Genomic DNA, 23,559 nt, shown 5'->3' with positions numbered 1-23,559 from the left:
CTAACTGAGCCGCCTCTGGCTCTGGGACAGCAAATCTAAGTACATTTTGGACCTCAGGAACCGGGGGTAAGAGTCTTTCTCCATGAGACTGTGTACTTTTCCCTGGGCTTGGTCAAAGCAAGTCAGGGATGGTTCCTGCATGTTCTTCCTTGTGGCTTCTCGGGTCTGGAAGTCTATGTTTACCTGGAGACACAAACAGAGAGCACAGTCACAGGCCCTCAAGGGCCAATTATTATATTAATAATTATTAATAAACTGCTTTCCTGAAGGTCATCCCTTTTGATCCCAGGATGAATCCTGTGAGGTCTGAAGACCAGATATTCTTCGTCCCAATTTATAGATAAAGATACTGAAGAAAAGGGGTACTAAACAGCTGGTCTAATTTACTCTGGAAAGTTAGTAACAGCCAAGGCAAAACCCCAAATTACTCAACTCTTAATCCATGGGTCTTTGCAATGTCAGGCAGAGTCAAACCAGAGACAAGCATGAATGTGGGTTCCCTAAAGTAAGCTTGCTCTTTTGTCCTTTCTCAGCTGCTAAGGAAACAAATACCCCAGGGAGAAAGGCTATGTTTAGAATGTACATCTCTGTTCCAACCACATGTATAAGGAGCCTGCAGCTTTCTGGCCACGGGCCAAAGACCTCCTGCATCCCAAGTCAAAGCATAATTGAAGAGTTTTAGGTATAGAATGCACCTAAACTCATAGACAACAAATATTTGTCTCCTATAAAACTCTCCCAGGTAAAACTCTGTTTTATAACTCAGAATAGCAGTACATAGAAATTCATATTATTATTATAAGTAATTATAATAAATGATCATAAAATAATATAAATGACTATAATTACTCATTAATAAGCAGTGACAAATATTGAATAGGTGTTTGACTCCTAATACTCAGAGTGGTCTTGAAAGGTGATATTATAGCCTTTTACATTGGGGAAAATGTGATTCAGAAAGACCAGGTAACTTGACCAAGATCACACAACGAGTAAGTAGTGGAGCTGATATTGGAACAAGATTCCAAAGTACATGCTCATTCCATGCTGCCTTCCACTAGGAAAACTAACATGGACTTACTGGCGTCTATCTTGCAGAATCCCTATAGAAACACAGTTCCTGCTGGACATGTTTAACTGACAGATAGCTAAAATACTCCCAATAGAGCTCCTTTTTATAGAATCCTTGGGCTCTGCACCTTAAAAGGGATCCCTTTTGTATCCAGAGCCATCAGAGCAGTGAGGTTCATTTCAGAAGAAAGTCCCCATCAAACCTGGCTCAAACCCCAGCAAGGAGAGAAAGCAATGGATGGGGGTCTGACAAGACCCCACCGCCAACACACCTCCCGCGGAGCCTGCACATCCACAAACTCTTCAAAGATCCTATGGGCCTTGGAGACCAGTTTTGCAGTTGACCTGGTCTTCTTGAACTCCTCACAGGCCAACCAGAACTCCAGGTTCTCTTCACTGAACTCCGTCTTCAGGAAGGCGCGGAACGCAGCCACCCCATCTGTGGACGTGGAGGGAAGTGGAAAGGAAGGGAAATAGGAAGAGGCTTAAGTCCAAGAACTGTAGAAGAAAGAAAGGTAGTCGTAACACAAGAGTGGCCCTGATTGTCCAGCCCTCACTGCTCTCCTCCAAATCCTCTTGAAGACTCCATTCTCTTAAACACACAGGTGCCGTCAGAGGCAAGCCATGCTTTTCATTCAAGGATCATAGTGATATTCTGGAGAAATGTTTAGGAAGCCATAGGAATAATGACTATGGGAAGGCCTGGTCGCTTCTAATCAGCCCTCGGTGGTGACTGCCTGTCCCCTAATGCAGAGTTGGCTGTCCCCTGGGTCTACTGGTGAGCCTGTGTTTCTAATGAGGCCAAAGTAATATACGTAATCCATTCCCTGCACCAATCCAAGTCAACCAACCTGAAAAAACAATCTGTCACAAGACAAACTGATGGGGGGGTGGTGGGGAGTGAATGCCTCAGGGCAAATCCTTCACTATTATCAGAAAAATGTCTGAAAGTAAACACCTACTGAAATGCAGTCTGTAAAACCATTCTGTTATGTGGAAGGGGTTCTCAGACTCTTTTAAAAAACTTTTGAGGCCCCATAGTTTAATGATTAATTCCATGGATGCTTTATTTTAAAAGATCTTGCCTATCAAATTATACATTTTAATTAAGACGAATTATAATTTTTCTAGTAAATGAGTTAATGATTAACATAGCCTTGCATTTTTCTTAATCAATGTCACGCATACTGCCAAACAGAGCTTCCAATCGGAATAAGATGAGCAGTGTTATCACATAGATTTGGAAAGGGAAACAACATTCATTGATAGCCTATGTATTCAGTTGATGTTTTTTATATTAAAATAGTTTGATAAATTATCTTAACCTTTAACGCATGCTCCTCAAATCAAATAAGAGCTCTAGCTTTCTACCAACTGTCCTCAGAGGAAGGACAGATACAGCCTAAAATAAAGGAGTGACTGCATTGGTTAAAAATGACTCTGGCTGGGGGCTTCCCTGGTGGTGCAGTAGTTTAAAATCCACCTGCCAATGTAGGGGACACGGGTTCGAGCTCTGGTCCAGGAAGATCCCACATGCCGTGGAGCAACTAAGCTGGTGCACCATAACTACTCAGCCTGCACTCTAGAGCCCACGAGCCACAACTGCTGAGCCCACATGCCACAACTACTGAAGCCCGCGCACCTAGAGCCCGTGCTCCGCAACAAGAGAAGCCACGACAATGAGAAGCCCATGCGCGGCAACGAAGACCCAACACAGCCAAAAATAATAAATAAATAAAATTAATTAATTTTAAAAAAAGACTCTGGCTATAATGTTTTATTTCTTTTCTAAAATTTACTAGAAGGACAATATGTTAACAGTTCTTTATTCTGGGTGATGGACTCCCCTGAGCATCGAAGGTCCATCCATAGGTGCTAGGCCCAGGCACTGTCCACCATCATTCCATGGACTGATGGCGCCATGTGGTTGACATATTTAACTGTTTGTTTTTACTTTTCTGAAACATTTTTATTTCTCCTAATTAAAAAGTCATTGTTTATCTTTCAAAATAGACATCGTAATGCCCACACTAGAACCACAGTTATAAAAGTCAAGACTTTTAATTGTAAGAGCCAGGAACTTGGGAGAGAAAAGGGTGTTGATGAAAATCCCAAAGCTAAACCTTAAATCACAAAGAAATCTAAGTTTGGAGGCCTGAGTTTAAAGTGTTTAACAAAAGTAGGGGTGGCCATGAAATTTATCACCCCAGCCAGGACATTTCTGGGAGTCAAGGGGGCCACTTCTGTTAATTACACAGGGACAACAGACATAAACCATGACCACCATAGGCAAAAACCAGGACACTTGGTCACCTTAACAGTAAGACAAGGAGTCAGGAGAAAGCAGAATATGATATAAGGTTGTTTCCCATCAGGCAGGTTGGAAATAAAACCGTCCCTGTGCCAGGCAGGAGGAGAGTAACACAGTTTAGACTCATACGAAAGGTCTGCTCAGTGCCCCACTGCCCCTCCTTCCTGCACTGGGTTCAAAACGCTGAGAGGAGGGCACAGAAATCCAAGATAAATTAAGAATCAAAGTGAGTGTGAAGCAGTGGCGTGGCACTAATTAGGCAGAGAGATGTTCTGAAAAGCATTCATTCAATTCAACAATTAAAAAAAAACAAACTACTCATGAACAAAGCACTGTTCAAAATCTTAGGATACATCAGAGAACAAATCATAAAATCGCTGTCCATAAAATCCCTCGTGGGTGCTCTTTTTGCCATGTCTTGTCTCCTCCAAGTTCTCATAGAGGAGCTCTAGAAGTTTCCTCAGGCTCTAAAAGAACAGGGGTTTGAGAGCTAGCATGCCCATCAGAGGCTACAGGCAGAGGTGGGAGGGAAAACCACCTGCAGCTGCGGAAGCCTCTGAGGAGACTCAGTGCCCGGGAGAGCCAAGGGGCGTGGGCGGGGCTACTTCCGCAAGGTGGCCTCGGAGCAATGACCAATACACAGGTGACAAGAGCCAGGGACACGATCCATGACACAGGGAGGACACGGGCCAGAGGCCCTCCCCTGCTGCCTTCCCTCTGCAGTCAGGGTGTGGGAAGGAAAAGGCGCGGGGCTGGGGAAACCCTAAAACACTATGCGTTTATCTAAAGGGGCAAATGTAAAGTGACTCAGAAGAGTGACTCTGAAGAGCCTGTTGTTTTTAAACCTGAATTGAAAACTTTGTTTGCTGTTTGTGTTAGATTTTGTTGTGCTTTCCATCAGGCAAAAATGGGTGCTTGTGAGCAAGCTGAGATGGAGAAAATTACCTCTCTGCCTTCCTCGATGCTATTACTGAGGATCGCCCTGCTAGGGAAACTGTGTGGCCTCACCCTACCCAAGGTACAGACATTATCTCCTTGCATCAGATCTCAGCTTTGCTGGGTCTTTGTGTGGATTAAAGGAGATAACACCTGCAGAGTATCCTCAGGAACGTTGCTTTACTTCTTCCCACTTTACAGATGAGGAAAACATGCTTAGAGAAGTGGATTGGCTGAGTTCACACAAGTAATAATATGCAGCATTTAAAAACGTAAGATAGGGCTTCCCTGGTGGCACAGTGGTTGAGAGTCCGCCTGCCGATGCAGGGGACACGGGTTCGTGCCCCGGTGCGGGAAGATCCCACATGCCGCGGAGCAGCTGGGCCCGTGAGCCATGGCCACTGAGCCTGCGCGTCCGGAGCCTGTGCTCTGCAACGGGAGAGGCCACAACAGTGAGAGGCCCGTGTACCGAAACAAACAAACAAACAAACAAACAAAAAACCAAAAGATAGCCTAACTACCAATCCAACACAGCAGTAAGGCCATCTCCACTCATTCATTCATTCATTCATTCACCCATTATGTGACCCAGGCATTCTGCTAGCAGCCTGGGCACAAAGCACAGGCACAACTAAGTGCTCACAGAACTTTCAGTAAAAGAGCAATTTGAGCCAAGATAACATAATTACGGTAATTATGGTATAGATGATAAGTGATATGCTAGGGAAAGCGTAGGTGGCTGTGAAAGTACCCGGGGTGGGGGCGCCTGAGCCAGAGCTGAGGAGGAGAGGGAAGTCTTATAGGAGGAAGAAGCTTCTAGGCTGAGATGTGAAGCTGAGGAGAAGGAAGCTAAGTGAAAAAGGAAGGGAAAGAGGAAGAAGAGACTTGCAGAAAGGGGGAACCACAGGCACGGAGGCCTACAATTAAGAAAGGTTTATTTGAGTAACCAGAAATAGTTTAGTAAGACTAGTGTTTAATAATAATAACAATAATGCTAAAATTATTGAGCCTACCTGTAGGATAGACATACACCAAGAGGCCTGTGAAAGAGCCAGAGACAGAGGGATAACACAGCATTCCAAAAGGCCAGGGAAGGGAACATTTCAGGTAGGAAGTGGCCACTGTGTCCAGCGCTACCCAGAGGTCACAAGATAGATACGGTCTGAGAAGCGGTGGTCTTTAGACTCGGTGACAAGGTTCCGCAACCACTAGCAAGAACAGTCTTCGTGGTGTGATGAGAGCCCTAGTCATATTGTGGTAAGTATAGTGGGGAATGAGGGGGGAAGATGTTGAAACAATGAATTCAGATGCCTCTTGCAAGAAGGGGAGTAGAGAGATCAGACAGCACAGCTGGAGGGAAACAAGGAGTCAGGAAAATGGTCTGGGGTGTGTGTGTATGTGTGTCTGTGTGTGTGTGTGTGTGTGTCGTGGGGTTTTTGTAAGATAGCCTTGGGTATGATTAAACGTTAATCTGGCCAGAAAAGACTTGTTGAGCTGGAGGAGTTGAAGTTAACGAAAAGAAAGTTTCATTGATAATATGTTGCCTCCAGGAAGGTAGGAGAAATAGGCCTGAGAACAGCGTTGTGATGGAGAAAAAGAGGAAAGGCTGCGTGTAGATGCAGGAAAGTTTCTAGTGTGGGTGCAGGATGTTGAAGGAGTTCCCATCTGATATTAGCTGGAGAAAGTGGTAGGAAATGGAAATGATACCGTTTTTATTTATTTGTTTAGGATCTGGGGCAGGGAGTTTTATTTATTTACTATACGCCATGATTTTTGCTGGAGATTTTACAAACAGCAGCTCAATTTATTTTCACAGCAACTCTGATCCATAGATAGCACAAATGATCCACTCTCATTTTCCACAGGAAGAAACTAAAACTTACAAAGTCAGATGAATTTTCCAGTCCACAGCTGGCAAGAACAGCCAAGTTTCCCTACTGTCCATATGACTCTGAAGCAAGATCTTTCCAGGTGTGTTTGCAAGCAGAAGGGAAAGAGCAAGGGAAGAGAGCAATTAAAGGGGCAAAAGAACAGTATCTGTTAAAGGTAGATTCTAAAGAAGGAAAGGGTTCAAGAAGAAGTGGATGAACTTGACTTCCTGAAAGTCAAAAGTAGAGAAAGAGGGCTTCCCTGGTGGTGCAGTGGTTGACAGTCTGCCTGCCGATGCAGGGGACACGGGTTCGTGCCCCGATCCAGGAGGATCCCACATGCCGCGGAGCGGCTGTGCCCGTGAGCCATGGCCACTGAGGCTGCGTGTCCAGAGCCTGTGCTCCACAACAGGAGAGGCCACAACAGTGAGAGGCCCGCATACCGCAAAAAAAAAAAAGTAGAGAAAGAGAGGGGGGCAGATGGAGATAGAGAGAAATGGTCCAGGAAGGGACATATTTCAGATGCATCACGGTTGAACAGCTTTGACCTTCTTTATTAATTTGGGATGAAGGCCCTGCAGGTGGTCTGCCTCCACGTGCCAGATGTTGGAGATACGGTAGAATCAAATCATATAAAGTCACCACCTCACAGAACTTATAAGCTAGTCTAGTGTAACAGACATTAAGCAATCATTTAAAATAATTAATTGAATAATTACAAATGTAGTATGTACTGTGGTGGGGACACCTATGAGAGTGAAAAGAGTCTGGGAACAGCTACTCTGGAAAAAAGAATAGGACCCTTGTAGGAAATAGGCAAACCATTATGAAGACCTAGATTTCGGTTCCTGGAGAGTGTTACGATGCACCAGGAAAGGAGCAAGACCTTTTAGCTTTGGGGTGTGCCCGTCATTCAAAGACAGGAGCATAGGGACTTCCCTGCTGGCACAGTGGTTAAGAATCTGCCTGCCAATGCAGGTGACACGGGTTCAACCCCCGGTCCAGGAAGATCCCACATGCCGCGGAGCAACTAAGCCCATGTGCCACAACTATTGAGCCTGCACTCTAGAGCCCGCGAGCCACAACTACTGAGTCCGTGTGCCACAACTACTGAAGCCCACGCACCTAGAGGCTGTGTTCCAAAACAAGAGAAGCCACTGCAATGAGAAGCCCACGCAGTGCAATGAAGAGTAGCCCCTGCTCACCGCAACTAGAGAAAGCCCATGCGCAGCAATGAAGACCCAATACAGCCAAAAATAAACAAATTAAAAAAAAAAAAAAAAAAAAAAGACAGGAGCATCAGCTCCAGGCTGGCAAATGGAACCTGGAGAGCAGGAAGGCACCAGCAGTTGGGACACTAAAAAAGGAAGAGGCCAAGCTGGAGGTAAAGAAAAGTTGAAGTTAGAGAAGGCATTTTTAAAATAACCACTGCAAATAGGTATTGAGCACTCACTTGGGGCCAGGTGCAGCACCAAATGCATTGTGAACCTCGTGGCAAATCTACAGCATAGGTCCTGATAGTTTCACCATTTCGCAGTAGAGAAAAATGAAACTTAGAGAAGTTAAATAGCTTGCCAATGGTCACACAGTTAGCAAGTAGCAAGGATGCCAAGCTGCAGAGCCAGCATTCTTTTTTTCTTTTTACATCTTTATTGGAGTATAATTGCTTTACAATGGTGTGTTAGCTTCTGCTTTATAACAAAGTGAATCAGTTATACATATACATATATTCCCATATCTCTTCCCTCTTGCGTCTCCCTCCCTCCCACCCTCCCTATCCCACCCCTCTAGGTGGTCACAAAGCACCGAGCTGATCTCCCTGTGCTATGCGGCTGCTTCCCACTAGCTATCTACCTTACGTTTGATAGTGTATATATGTCCATGTCTCTCTCTCGCTTTGTCACAGCTTACCCTTCCCCCTCCCCATATCCTCAAGTCCATTCTCTAGTAGGTCTGTGTCTTTATTCCTGTCTTACCCCTAGGTTCTTCAGGACATTTTTTTTTTCTTAAATTCCATATATATGTGTTAGCATACGGTATTTGTCTTTCTCTTTCTGACTTACTTCACTCTGTATGACAGACTCTAGGTCTTACCCACCTCATTACAAATAACTCAATTTCATTTCTTTTTATGGCTGAGTAATATTCCATTGTATATATGTGCCACATCTTCTTTATCCATTCATCCGATGACGGACACTTAGGTTGTTTCCATCTCCGGGCTATTGTAAATAGAGCTGCAATGAACATTTTGGTACACGACTGTTTGAATTATGGTTTTCTCAGGGTATATGCCCAGTAGTGGGATTAGAGCCAGCATTCTTATGTGAGACAGTGGTCCACTCTCCAGCTCTGCACAACGGTGGGGCCCGAGGGACGCCTGCGCCGGTGATGACTGGAGAGCCGGGGAGGGAGAGCCATTGCACAGCACAAGACAAGGAGGCCTCAAGCAACAACACAATAGTGACGACATTTCCAGGAATGAGGGCGACAGATGAGTTGGGGAGGAAATGAAAAAAGTCACCGAGGGAGGCAGAGGAGTATCAGAGAGTAGAACAACATAGAGAGAAGAATGGGCATGGGCAGTAGCACCCAACTGAATTACAGCAGCTCAGACTGACTCAGTGGGGATGGAGATTTGGAGTAAAATGTGTGGTGAGCTCATACTCAGATTGCAATTGTCTGGCAGCTCCATTGAGGCAGCCTACTGACCCTGCCCATCCCGCCTGGGACGGGAGCACCACTGTCTCACCCAGAAGCACCAGTTCTGATCACAGGCAGGCTGTCCATAATTAGCACATTCAACCTCACTGAGTCTCAGCATCGTCATCTGGAAAGTGAGGGTGGTGGATCTCGTGAACTCTCCCAGGTAGGGTTAGCGCTCTGCTCTGTGCCCCCATCACAACCTTGATGTGTCTGCATCACACACAGCTCTCAGACGATGGTTTTCCATCCTCTTCCTCACATTATACATCAAGGACTTACCCCAGGCCAAGTTCTATGGTATCCAATCTACATATCAACTCACGTAACCCTTACACCAACCCTATTATCAAGGCAGAGGCTCTGGAGTCAGACAGCCTGCGTTTGAATCCTGTGTGGCCTGGGGAAAACACCTTAACATCTCAAAGCCCGAGGCTTTCTCACCTTGGAGAGTTTAAGTGAAACGTCTGTGGTCCCTTAGACAGTAAGGGGCGGGAGGTGGATTTACACACACATCTACGCGACTTCAGAGCCCACTCCGCCTGTCTCTCCTCTGGCGACCATTGGCAGACCCCACGTTATCGCTTCCTCTAAAGGAGGGGTGGGCAATAACCCCAAATCAGACAGTATGCTGAAAGTACGCCACAGCAGGGCAAACACACCATTTGGCTCACAGAGCTGGAGATTCTCCGGCAGGACGACACCTGCCATCACCTCCTCTGTGGCAACAATGGAGGCCATTAGGTACCACTCATAACCTGGAATCTGTCTACACTCTCTTCTTTCCCGCAGCTCTGATACCCACCCTACGTGTCCCTCCCAGGATGCAGGGGGCACCTCAGAGAGCAGACAGGCATACTCCTCCACCCTGGCCTGGGGACACTCTAACAGAGCACAGCTGAGTGACCTTGTAAAGGTGCATCCGGTCACCGGCAGCCTTGATCCAAACTGTGTTTGCCTGCTTTTCCAGGGCAGGTTTCAGAGGGAGTGGGAGGGCAAACAAAGCAAAATGTAGCACTTGAAATTTACCAGGATTTCAAGGGAAGAGCTTGAGGAGAGACGAGGAAGGAGGGGAGAAAAGCCTAGGAAGGTCTGGACCCGAGAAGCAGCATCGCAGCAAAGACGCACTGAAAACCTCATGGAGGCCTGCGCAGACCGTGGGGATCACAGCCCTCCTCCTCTGCTTGCCCTCCCCTCTCAGCCCCTCCCCCCATCCTTTCATATTCCCAGGGCCGGCTCTGAGCAACGCAGGGTGGAGGGTCACTGTGCAAAGAGAAACTTCATCCCGGAACAATGGAAGTGAGATGGGGTGGGAGCCCCCTCCACCGCCCCATGGCTGCAGGAGCCCCTCCCCTGCCCCAGAGCAGATGGCCGCAGCGGGCCTCTGTGTACAGACCACTTGTCCCCAACCTGGCCCAACTTTCCTGCTCATGTGACCTAGCAAAGGAATTGTATGAGGCTACAGCAGGATTCCTTCTTCCCATCTACATCTTTTCCGCCCCCTTCTAGCACCTCCCACCTCCTCCCAGCGAGCCTTTTGTCTGGTCCTCTCCCTAAACTCCTCAGCATCTTTCCCCGCTCTTCTCCCTTGTCTTCTGTCCTCCGTCCCTTTTCACTCCTCCTTCCATTTTTCCCCTTCTCTCCACCAGGACCCTCTCCTTCCCTTCTGCTTGTCCATAAACTGTAGTTGGTTAAAATGCAGGATGCCGGTTCATCTCTGAAAGGCTCATGAGCATTTACTGGCATCTCTCAGAGTGAGCTGCTTTGTTAGCTGTGCTTCCTTTGCCCACACCTGCCAGGCACCATCCACCGCCCCCCTTACCCACTCACCCCCCCTGGGGTATCCCAGACTCAGATCCCTCCCCAATACTCAGAGAAGTAGAGTCCCCCCTCCACCACCCCGACAGGTTCCAGGCTGCTGGAGAGTGATTTCTCTCTGACCCCTGAAACTATTCTGCCTGGGACTGTGTCCTGGCTCTGTGTGACCCTGAGCAAGATGCTTAAGCTCTCTGTGCCTCAGTTCTCTCCTCTGTGAGATGCAGGTGCTAACAGTACTTCCCCCGTGGGGCCGTGGGGGTGAGGTGAGTTAATACACGCAAACAGCACGCAGAGCCTGACGCTAAGACAGTGATTGCTCCACATGTGTTTGTGATAATTATTCCTGTACTTTGCTGGCTTAAGGAATCATTGGACAGAACATAACCTGCCTAAAACCAAAACACGACCCTGGTAACTTAAAGATGATGGGTGAGAAACCGTTCAGGAGAATGAGAGAAAAACAGGAGGATCTGCCTTTTTTTTTTTTTTTTTTATTTCATTTTTATTTCACTTTGGCTTTCTCTGCGTGACCTTCTAAGTCAAGACACTAAGGACATCAGACATTTTTGAGATTAGTGTCTGTTGAGTCGCAGGAAAGGAAAGGATGGTGTCCAGAATTCCTGGAACACTGGACAGAACTTTGGCATCCTCCCGAGCATGCACTGCATCTGCAAGAACACTCCCGTGGCCGCACACGCTGCTTGCTGCCGGCATCCTCCCTCTAGTTCTTTGATGCAGGGTGCTTACATAAGAAAAGGAACTGGGTCACTATGAATGAGCAGTGCAGCTGGTGCAGCAGGGAGGGTGGCTTAGGTAACAGTTCAAGGTCCAGGAGCCCTGATTTAGCTGGCACTGGGGGTGGGCTTGAGCCTAGTTCAGTTCCCAGGCTTGGAAAAAAAGAAAAGATCACAAGAATTATATATATATATATATATATATATATATATATATATATATATATATATATATATATTTTAGCTTTCTGTTTGCAAAAGTGTAGTCCCAAAGACCACAGTCCTCTTGTTGCGTCCCTGATCAATTGGGAAAAAATAAGCTGGTTAATGGATCCAAGGTCAGACAAAGGAGAGGAGAGGAAAATACATTCATAAAATCTAGGATACATATACTAATGACGAAGTCAAAACCTCTTTGATTCAAAACTAAGCTCACTAATTTGAAATTTGTGATGAGAATAGCGCCAGGATCAAAGCCTTTCTTTTATGTTATCTATAAAATGAAGGTTTTTAAGCAAATAACTGGGGCTAAGAAGATTTAGGTAGGAAGATTATTTAGAGAACAAACTATTTCCAGTTACTGACATTTACTGGCAAGCAATTAGTATGCTAATTGTACTTCAGTCTTGTGATTCGCGTAATTTTCTTCAATGATCTCTACTTTGTTAGTGTATATATAGCAAGATGATAGATTATGATAGTAGTAGGACTTGGTTGCTAGACTCTTTGAGTCAGAAAACACATGGGACATCCTATGATCCAGGCCTACATGGAACACAAGGAAATGGTGAGGCCCTGGGGTTGCATGGCTTGTTATTCCTAGGACGTGGTCACAGAAGAGGAAGGAGCGCCTGGGTCTTACAACTCCTAGTCCAATGTTCCTTCTTATTTTATCAAGCAGAAACTGAGTCAAGTAACAGAAAAAACGTGGTAGAGCCTGTATCTGCAACTATTATAAGAAATTGGCAAGGGTTTTTTTATTAAAGGGGTGACAAAGGAGACGTGCCCCAAATAGGGTGAAAGTTTAGCATTCACAAATGACTCCTTTAAAACAAGAGAAGTATTATCAAATCCCATGTACACCAGTGCAGAGTCTAAAAGATTTCAAAAATTAAGTGTTTAGTAATGTTTTTCTGGTTGGTTTCATATAACAACACTGCAGGGACTCTCAAAGAGGAAACATACCAGATTCACCTACTGGGCTTTTAAAAACTACATCCCAGATGGATGCTCTCACATACATTGAGGGGAAGTTGGGACAGTATGAAGAAGGGATGCCAGAACCTCATGTGGCAAAGGGGGTGAGGTATTATGAAATTGGAATAAGCCCACTGGTGATGCTAACGTGAACCCCACCCTACCCCCAGAGTTCAACCTCAAGCTGCCTATGGGCTCAAGAAGCTGACACCATCTCTAGCATATAGGAGTCATGAAATGCATGTGTTCTCAATGAATTTAATGTTGGGTTATAATAAAAATAATAAGAATATTTATCCTTCATGGAGCCCCACACCATGTACCAGTCACCATGCCTAGCATTTCACAACCGTAGTCACATGTAATCCTCACAACAAATCCACAAGGTAAATCTAAGCATTCCCTTTTACAGATGAGGAATGTGAGGTTTATAGAGTTTACATAATTTACCAAAGGTCACAGCTGGTAAGCAAGAGAATGTGTGTCCAAATGCTTTCATTCAAACCTTCTTCAACAAGCTTTTTTCTTTTTTTTTTTTGCGGTACGCGGGCCTCTCACTGTTGTGGCCTCTCCCGCTGCGGAGCACAGGCTCCGGACGCGCAGGCTCAGCGGCCATGGCTCACGGGCCCAGCCGCTCCGCGGCATGTGGGATCTTCCCGGACCGGGACAGGAACCCGCACCCCCTGCATCGGCAGGCGGACTCTCAACCACTGTGCCACCAGGGGAGCCCTTCAACAAGCTTTTAATAGCTGCCTTACATATTCTTGGCACTCCTTCTATAAAGGCTAAATGCATCCATGTTCCTGGGTGCAAATAAAAATTATAGCAATATAGAGAGGGTGGCAAGGAGGAGAAGTTTCTTTTCTATCCATCTCTAATTTGAGTATCTCTTTCTAACTTTTATCCTCACTTTATCCAGAAAGCACACCTGCCATATTTGTTTAATTACTGTGAACACTCTCCACCACGCCTGCTACATGTGTGGACTCTGCAATATATGGACGATGTCCCGTTAAAGGGATGCGTTGCCTGAGAGCTTTGGCGAATGGCAGTACAGCCTTGAGTGTGTTTCTTCGAAAGCACAGACAACCTGCCCTGCCAGGAGGCTCCAGGTTCATGGTTTCCCATACTTGTGTTTTAGAGCAGTGTTTCTCAAGCTTCAGTGCATGTCAACATTACTGGGGGGCTTGAGTAAAAACATACTGCTGGTCCCCACTCCCAGAGATTCTGATTCAGTAGGTACGAGATGGTACCCAAGAATTTCCATTTCTCACAGGCTCCCATCGGCTCATCAGCTCCTGGTGCTGCCTTCCTTGGATCCCACTTTGAGTAACACTGTTCTAGAACCTTTCGGCTTGCAGAGGGATGTGAGGAGAGCTGTGTGACAGGTGGAAATCTGTTTATTAAATGGTACATTTTAGAGCTAAAGACCATTTGCATGAACAAGTAAGGAATTTCATGAGCTGATAATTTTAGTGTTTGCTTGTGTGGGGTTTTCTGCTTGGTTGCTATGTGACCAGGTCACTTCATTCTATTTTTCTATAACTCAATCATTATCCCAAAGGGGCTAATTTTTTTTTAACTAAAAGCTTCTTTACTGCTCTCCTTTGCTCAGAGATGAATACTAACTCTACAAATGTAAAACAGCTTTCAATTACACGATTCCATGAACCTAGCCTTCCCTTGGCCTGGCGGGGACAGGTCAGCCTGGACCCTCCATGCGCTGCAAACAATGGAACAAAGCTGAGGACCACATGGAGGCCCAGGGTGAAGTGCTCTGTCATCCCAGTGGGGGATCAGGCTGAAAGAAAGAGGGAAGAAACCCTGTCTACACCTTCACCTGAAAACTGGAATGAATTTCAACTTTTACGTCAAAAAAAAAAAAAAAAAAAAAGGAGGGAGGGGCAGAGGGAAGGAGGGAGAATTGATTCAGAGTTAAGGACTGAACGTCCTACTAAGAGCTGGACAAATAACAAGCATAGACCTGAACCTCATGAGGAATAAAAGCAGAAGACGCAAAATTTTGTGCTCTCCAGCAACCTGTCAGAAAAGATTTCCCACAAGCTGGGAGCCTTCATTCTCCCGAGTATGAACTGCAGAGGTGGGCGCACGCACACATGCCCTTGGGGACAGACTAGGTGCACACACACAGACAGCAAGTCTATAACTGTCACTGGATGAACAGGAGAAAGATGCCAAATTAACACACATTAGAAATCCCTCCCTATCTAATGAAGCCATCAGCACTTTCAATTTCATTTTTCATTTGTTAGTTAAAAAAAAAAGGGAAAAAAAAGAGCACTTAGCAAGTGGTTATCTCCCAGACCTCCACGGGTGCGTCTTTAGCTCTGCACTGCACTTGTAAGCAAGTGTAATTGGAAATAAAATTCCTCCCCAAATATTTACGTTCCAGATTTTTTTATTCTAAAAAATAGTAAAAGTTGCTTTCTTTTTCTCCTGAGATTTGAACCCGCGAGGTGCATCCCTGACCAGTGGGATCCTGCCAAGGAGAGGAGAAAGCTTCATAACACAGGTACCTTCGCCTCTCATCTGGTTGCTCAAGCCATCTCAGCTCTCAAGCAGTTTTACATAACCCTGCAGGCAGCATGGACTCAAACCACCTGCCGTAGGTGACTAGTGACTGCCAATCCTGGTGGTTGCTACAGATAGCATCCTAGAACAATAGGGCAGAACTCAATCCAGCCCCCTTTGATCCAGCTCCTTCACTGTAGAGATGAGGAAACAGATTTTCCAAGACACTGAAGGATTCCATCAGGGCTGCCCAGCTATTTAGCAGCAGAGCTGGGTCAAAATCGAGAGGTCTGACTACCAGTCAGCATTCTTAATTCTGCAGAAGTACGCTCCCTGATTAAATGGAACAATGCTCTAAACCAAAAGCAGCCCTTCTGCTCAGGATCGGTGAGGACTTCTAACATCGACAAGGTGGCATTTAAGAAGAACACTGAATGTCAGGATTCTATTTGAAATCTTGAGGCCCCCTAGTCTTAGCACGTGGCCTTATTTCTTGTGTTATCTGTATCTATGTCTGTTTTCTCAGAAACCTGCATTCTCCACCAGGGAAGGACTGTCTGGTTCATCTTGGGGCCCCTCTCCCATCAGCGGCTTAGCATAGATTTTGTCCGTAATGAAGACTCAGGACACCTTTTTTAGAGTAAATAAGTGCCCTAAACATCCAAGCAGAGCAGGATGGCAGAGATGCTCTGTAAACTGAGAATGGGAACAAGAACAATTATCTGAATTTTCCAAAATAGAAAACTCAGGGAGGACAGCTGCCTGGAGAATTACCAGCGAGTGGGCTCTAGACTAACACGTTTTTCCATAGCCCAGTCGTTCGGTCATTCTCCTTTCTTTTAGGACACTTTGTTGTTTTCATTGAAAGCCCTGCACATCTCTGATACTGCTGTCCCTCGTAAGAGACCAGCACACATGTAATCCCTTTGGAAAAGCTTAATCAGCCCCAACTGAGTGACAGTACTAACCCAAATTAATTAGACTTGCAGAAAGTTGTCAACACTCTTGGAGGTAGGCTGGGCTCTGGCCCTCCACAGCTTCACGGGAACCTTGCAATTCTGCCAGAGGTCCCTGAATAAAAGCCCCTTGCTTCTCAAAGACATTCACTCCGTTGGCTTTTTATTTCCGTACTAAACAGAAATAAAAACGAGCATCAGACTCCAAGAAGGAGCACAGAACTTCAAAGTTCAAAAAGCTTATTTCTGTACTGTTTTGTTTTTTTTTTTTTTACAAAGAAGCGAAACAATCTGGTGTTGGCTTGTAACACCCCTTAGTGGAATCCCCAGCTCAGAAAATTGTGATTGCATTCCTGGAAACCCAAAGCACCCCTGATAGAAGCAGAACCAAGTGTCTTTAGCTCTAAAAGTCATTGAGTCAAACAAATACAGTTAAACCTCTAAATCACCGGGTCTTGCCACTGCGGCAATCCAAACATACCGTAAGCTTCCATCCACTAATTTTACCATCATAAACTCTGTCTATAGAGGCTTCACGTTAATCGTTCGCAGCGAAACTTGCAATTCTATTCTCAGGCCACAGTTATTTTTCATTTGAGAAATACAAGCATCATTTTTGAAAAATTCCACCATATTCTTACAAAACACCTTTGCATAGAGAACCCCCAAATCATCTAAAGTTGTCCTCTCATGAAGATTCTCACACCCAGGTGACAGGTAGCACACAGGTATTTCCATCCCCGTTTAAGAATGAGGAAACGGCCTCAGTGACTTAAACTGAGTCGATCATGAGGCTGAAATAGAAATCAAACCTCAAGATGACCTTGAATCAAATCCAGCCAGAAAAGAAGGTGTAACTTGATAGTGACACTTATTTAGCCTAATGTGATTCCAGAAAATAAGTCAGAATCGCCGCATAAAAAACAACTATCAAATCCTAAGTACTATCGTACATATCCCATTACCTCGGCAGATTCACCACAGAAGTTTGCTATTTGGGGGTATAGCCATATGTTATATGTGCTGTATCTCTTCTGCTTTATTTTCTTTCCTAAGTGTAATCCATAGAACACGAAAATGACTATTTGTCTCACAAAATCACTTGCTACAATATGTGCTTATTCTTAAATTTTGCATTTCGTTTTAAAATCTAGTCAAAAGCATTCGTTAATTAGTACTAGGATGAGGGGCATAGTAAGAGGGAACTGCTCATCCAGATGAAAGCAAAATCACTTCTGAAGACATTTTCTGAAGACTGAGGGACTCCATCAAGGTCATCAACTATCTGGCAGCCGAGCTGGGTCAAAATCGAGAACACAAGCGTGAGTACCAGCCAACGCCCTTCACTTTGGTGTATCAAAATGATGTCCCCCAAGTACGTGGAAACAATGCTCTAAACTAAAAGAAGCCCTTCTACTCCCAGATCAATCAGGACTTCTAATATTAGCAAGATGAATTTATGGGGAACACTGAATGTCTGTGTAAAACCTTCTTTTCTCTTCAAAAGGCACTTCCTTACTCCTATTCTCCCACTCCCATGTGTTTCATGCCGCTAGGATGTAAAGCCCAATGAACTCGGACTTGCTTATGATAAGAAAAAAGCAAGAGTTGAAAAGTCTGGCCGCCATCAAAATGCCCTTCCCACGCTGCAAAATGCACAACTCTTTTCGCCTTTGTGGGAAACAGAAGGCATACACGGTGAGGAAAGGGGAAAATGGAAGAGGAGGGATAGCAGAAGTGTGTACAATAAAACTCGTACCCGGTCGGAAGTTGAGGGGTATAGTACAGCTGGGGTAGTAAACCCCCCAAATAAGGAGGGACAAGAAAACTCAAAACTCTGCCAACTCAAGTCAGTAACAAAATGCACAGAACATTCATTTGACTGATGAGTAAGCTGAGGCTCTCCAGTGACTTGGGGGGAGGTCATCTCAGTTTATAAAACAAGCTTTGGATGGAATCTAGACTGTCATTCCCATTGAGCACATCACTGCAACCCCCTAAGCCAAATTCTTTCTTGTTAAAGTTGCTGAGAATATAAAGGCTCCTTGGGACCATCCTTTCAGCTCAGAAAACAAAATAAGGGCCCTCTTCCCACTGCATTTAAATTATGTTTTCTTGTCTATGGGCCCTCTAGCCAGGAGGCTCTGTGAGGTCAGAGACTGGAGCTGTCTTGGACACCAGGCACAGTGCCTGGATCATGGCAGGTATTTGGTGCATCTTTTACAAAATGAATGATTTGCCGAGACATGATGAAACCTGAATTCTACTTACACTTATGGGAGAGAAGCACGTCAAAGGAATCTGCCCACCTCGTAGCTTCTTCCGTGGACAGTCTCCTAGGAAAGAAGAAACGTCTGTCTTGAATATTTCTGGAACGACCTCCTCTCCTTCAGCCACCACTGAGATTTGCTCAGGAGAATAAATCAAAACAATGGAGGGCAAATGAAGATCATACCTGGATTCCTACAATTCTGTCGCTGTAAATGTATATGTTCTTAAGTAGCTGATGGAAAAATCTCAGGATTGGAATTCTGTAAGTTTAATATGTTGGCTTTCAGTCTAAAAAGCAAAACTAAGAAAGTGCCTCATTTAAAGATGTCACTGTATGGGGAATTCCCTGGCAGTCCGGTGGCTGAGACTCTGCGCTTTCACTGCTGAGGGCCCAGGTTCAATTCCTGGTCGGGGATCTAAGATCCCACAAGCCAAAAAAAAAAAAATCTAAAAAAATAAAAATAAAGATGTCACTGTAAACCAACTATACTTCTAGTTAATTAATGAATTAATTAACATGTCACAGTAACAATGGAAAGAAACTGGACTTAGAAAAAGTTAGGCTGAGCTCCTGACTCCATCTCTTACTGTCACCTTAGTTTCCTCACATCTGTAATGGGAATAACGGCACCCATCACAGAGCTCCGGGAGGGTTAAATGAGGTACCATCTGTGACATCATTTAACACAGTATAGGCACTGAATCCAGATTCTCTGAACCTAAGCAGAATTTTAGAGTAGATTTGAGTAATTTGTTTCCAAGCTGAGAAACTCAGATTGACAACTAAATAGAACCAAGAAGTATCCTACATTGCATCTTTATAAGGGAGGTGCATGGTATGGTTTTCTTAGGAGAAAAAGGAGGGTCCCTATTCTGAGATCGTTAAGCCATACACTTCGAAAAGGAATATAACATTTTTTCATTCATGTTCAGAGATACAAAAGGAGCTGCCAAGAGGCAGGAAATTCTTGTCACTCGGCTCATCGGTTCAGCCATCTACCAGAGAAGACGAGGCTGTATAGTCCCACAGTGGGCATCCCATGGTCGGCACCCTGGGAATGCTGTGTGGCCATATTACTCACTTTAGAGCACGGTTGGGTTTGTCGGGAAGAATAGCTGTGAAATCACTACACGAGTCGGACTTGTGAGACAGGCATCCCAGTCGAGTCCTCATCCCTTTGTTCCTGCAACAAGCACAGGAGCAGAAGGATGGGGGAACTGTTATAATAATAACTGTCAGCCCCATAAAGCGCCCCTGGAGTTGCTGTGGCGGGAGCCAGCACCGCCCCCTCCCCTCCTTCCCCAGGTGGCCCCTGAAGATCTCATAAACAAGAGGAGAGACACCTAGAGGATCAAGGGCAATACTCACTCCCCCATCTTGACTACCGGAATAGTAATAGGTCCCCTACCCCTGGAGGCTTAATGCTTTTTAAAGCTGACATGCAAGTTGATGGTAAGTCAATGAAGGTCGTTAGCTTGGAAGAATTTCTAAATTAGGATTCTCTGTGGGGAAAGGAAATACAGTGATGACATAATAACAATCCACATTTTGCTCTCCCACTAGGAGGGCAAAGTAGCAGTAGCAGCAGCAGTAAATCCTGATTACAGAGCCCCAGTGGTACCCATATGGAGAGCAGAGTGATGATTGCATGATACAGGGATGCATGTCATAGAATCTCAGAGCACAGACAAAGTATGGGGCTTCAGGGCAGGTCAGTTCTACCTCAGGTCCTTCCCACCGATCCCACAAACCTGAGGATATACAGGAATGGCTACAGACCAGTGAGGACTGATGCCTATAGGTGGGGAGAAGCTGTGGGTACAATCAGCAATTAAAAACCAGGGTGCCCTTTGTCAGCACTTTCACTTAACTAAGCTCTCATACACCTACTTATATTTTGGTTTTTCTCAATCAACATATTTAAAATTGTAACATGCATGCTTAAATTTCTCATATTTTTTATTTTCCTAAGGACCAGACACTTAATAGTTATTTGTTGTGGCAGATCCAATGAGAAATTATGCTAATGTCTCTTTCTGACTCTCAATATTAGGCCACTTTTACCTTTCACCGAGATTGGCAAACTACAGCCCTGCAAGATACATGTTTGTGTAAATAAAGTTTTATTGGAATGCAACACCCCATTTGTTTATATATTGTCTAAAGCTGTTTTTGAACACAAGGGCAGAGTTGGGTGGTTGCAACACACACTGTACGGCCCATGAAGTCAAAAATATTTACTCCCTGGCTCTTGACAGAATAAGTTTACTGACCCCTGGCCTTTAACCATGGCAACTCCTCGGATGGAGGGTAAAGCTAAGAGGGAGGGGTCTGGGATGATCAGGACTTAAGAGTGACTGATAACAGGGGACTGCCACATGCACACTGGTAACAGTTTGCCATGGAAATTGTCCTAGAAGATGTCATTCTCTTTGTTGAAAGGAAGTTCTTCCAGCCTGGCTTTCCCTTCCTCATTTTCTCAAACCCTGGACCTGAGCAGAGATGTTAGATCCAAGTCAAGCTCTTTCTTTTACTTCAAATGGGTTTTCATCCCTGACCCTGGTAATTGTTCACAGAAATCTTATCCAACAAATGTCTACGGGGATGGTATTACATTTGGCGGGGATGGACGACACTTGGACTCCACAGTCCATCTCTGAGATCGAGTCTTTTAAGGCCAGAACATTCAAGTTTTCAGAAATATCTCCTCTTCTGCACAATCTGGGTCCCTACCGCTCATCTCAGCCAGGTGCTTTGTGAAGCCATCGACTTCCTGGCATTTCAAAATATTGGCTACAGCCATTCTCCCTTCCTTGACAGTGAGCATCTCACGTCCACTCACTGTTACAAATCACGGGGGGCCCCAGCACTAGGCTATTGCAGCAACCGATTAAGGGCCCTTGAGTCATCACATTCCATGAATTCAAGTGCAGGTCCTGCCCAGGCGGCACCACAGGCCAGAACCGACTTAGAATGAGTCGGTTCATCCCTTGGTGCCTCAGAAACATCAATCATTGAAGAGTCAGGTCGATGCCCCTAAAGGTCAATTAAGAGGATTTCGAAAAACAGCACATCCATGCAAGCCATTTAACAAGGTTTAGCAGGGATCAGGGTAAAGTGTGCTACTTGTTACCAAGACAGCAGTAAGTCTCCCAAATAGTTTGCAAAATTCTTCCACAAAATATTCTTTGGGGCAAAATAGTTCTATTTTCCATCTTGTCTGAGACTTAACCTTTTAGATAGGCCTGAAATAATAGGAGCAGAAGCAAGAGTCAAAGGTTAAGGTCACTTAAGAAAAAGACTAGACTTGCCCTCATCTTTCTTCTGTACCCCGGAAACTCAGAGACCCCTAAATGGCTCAATGCGCACTCAATGCACAGTCCCACCCCGTGAGTCCCGGCAGAGTACGGGAGGGCCTTGCAGATGCTGCTCGCAAGGCCCCAACTTTGCAAGGAGCACCCGGGGAAGGACAGCGCCGTCCACACAGGAGGCCTGGGGGACGGACGCCAGTGGCCCACCCACGGCATTAGGAGGCTTGGAGCAGGCTCAGACAGCAGGGGAGGTGGGAAGGCGGAGGAAGAGGAAAGTGGCAGAGACGAGAAGAGAGGTTAGCATCAGTTACCTGCGTGGCATCAGTAAAGCGGCCATACAGGCACCCGCTTACGGTTAACCCTCTGGCTGGTGTGCAGGGACGTCAGGGCGGGAGATAAGACTGCGGGACACAGGGATTTACCCTTTCACGTCCTCTCACCTAAAATCAAAGAATCTGCTGTAAGAGCGGGCCCCCTCTCTTATCTGACTGCACTACAAGTCCTCGCAGGTGACTTTCTGCCAACGGAATACCTCCCCCGCCCACACACACACACCCCCGTTCCCCACGAATGTCTGCTGGTCCTGAGCAAGGGCGACCAACCGGGGGGTGAACGAGGACCAGTTGTTGGGTGGCTTCACATTGCTGCCTGTTGGTCAGGAGGTCCTGCTTCCCCAGCCACTGGCCATCAGCGTAAAGTGGGACACGAGCCCCCGGGGAGGAAAGCACAGGCGTGGCAAGCCAAAAATTACAGTTCTCTGTGTCTTACTCGAGTGGGACCCAAGTGACCAGCCAGCCCTGGGTGGGGGAGGAGTGGTCAGCACTTGCTCCAGAATCCTTTGATTGGCTGCTTCTCACCTCCCTCCAAGGGAACGTGTCCCAGAGGTGGGAGTGCCGGTGCCTGGGGAGGGCGTGAGCGGGAGGAAGGTTGGAAGAACTCCAAGGGAGGCTTGTCACGCACTGTCACCACTCAGGTTTGCTCCTTTGCGGGGATCACAGGCACAGGCTGAAGAAATGAATATGCAAGTCACTCTTTCCTGCCCATATGGAGGCTGCCTGACCTTCCACATTCTGCAGACTGGCCTGTTCCCGACCCGAAGCAGGAAGGGCATCAGGGAAAGGGGGTCTTGAGGTGGAGGCCTGATAGACTAATAATCTGTCTCTCCTGAGGGTCCCATTCTCAGAGCATCAAACCCTTTGTTCCCACAGAAGAAACTGATAGGAAGAAACACATGAGGAGAGCAGCCCATCAATAAAGGGTTCCCCTGGGGACCGTGACACCAAACATAGAATCTATTTTAAAAGAAACTTAATTTAGATAGATAAGGTTCCCACATGATCTATGCAGGTGACATTATTTTGATATTACCTAGAACATTTCACGAATACTTTTGAAAAAAACCTCCGCTAATAATACTATAATCAATCAAATTAAAAGATTGCTTTGTTAAAACTGGGGAAAAAATTGAGTTAGACTTCGTGTAAAGGCTCATCTCTGGGAGACCGAGCCGGGGCTGTGTTACCTGACAGCAAGGACATTTCCTCAATCTTCGTCCTAACCGTGCATACACCTGCTTGCCCAGAAGTCGGGAAATCAAAGCCCTTTACAGCTGTAAGGGTCTCTAGAAATCATTGTTTGGGGTACCTTAGCCTCGTTTTCTCTGACCTGTGGGATATAGCCCCAGAGGAGGGGGAAGCCTCCTCTATTACCTTGGGGCTCAGCAGAACCAGGGGCTACCACCCACATTCACAGCAGGCAAGGTCACCTGGGGCAGTTATCACCTGGTCTCCTGTCACTGCCTTGTCGCTTTTCCCATCCCACTGCTAGTCCACGCTGGCTTCCCAGAGCTG

At 45.8% G+C, this 23,559-nt stretch overlaps 1 protein-coding gene across 1 annotated transcript; it reads right to left on the bottom strand.

Annotated features, from left to right (window-relative positions):
• On the bottom strand, positions 1-22,462 carry RGS8 (regulator of G protein signaling 8). Its single transcript, XM_022593303.2, has 5 exons — positions 22,021-22,462; positions 19,480-19,581; positions 18,398-18,462; positions 1,344-1,510; positions 1-183 (listed from the first exon to the last, which is right to left on the bottom strand). Exons 1-5 carry the CDS (start codon positions 22,044-22,046, stop codon positions 1-3), a joined length of 543 nt encoding a protein of 180 aa, XP_022449011.1. The 5' UTR covers positions 22,047-22,462.
• Between the last annotated feature and the right edge of the window lie 1,097 nt (positions 22,463-23,559).

This window comes from Delphinapterus leucas, chromosome 1 (assembly GCF_059928025.1).
Source record: "Delphinapterus leucas isolate spDelLeu-1000000601 "Yukka" chromosome 1, BTC_Dleu_Yukka2, whole genome shotgun sequence".
NCBI classification, from domain to species: Eukaryota; Metazoa; Chordata; class Mammalia; order Artiodactyla; family Monodontidae; genus Delphinapterus; species Delphinapterus leucas.
Note: the sequence above shows the minus strand (reverse complement) of the source record. Positions and strands in the feature narration are given on the sequence as shown.

What these genes read in the sequence shown, in the direction of transcription:
- RGS8 (XM_022593303.2), bottom strand. Translation starts at nt 22,046, where the DNA reads ATGGCCGCTTTACTGATGCCACGCAG. An exon ending in AAACCCAACCGTGCTCTAAA is followed by an intron (nt 18,463 to 19,479) that starts GTGAGTAATATG and finishes CTTCTTTCCTAG; the next exon opens with GAGACTGTCCACGGAAGAAG. An exon ending in ATGTGCAGGCTCCGCGGGAG is followed by an intron (nt 184 to 1,343) that starts GTGTGTTGGCGG and finishes TTGTGTCTCCAG; the next exon opens with GTAAACATAGACTTCCAGAC.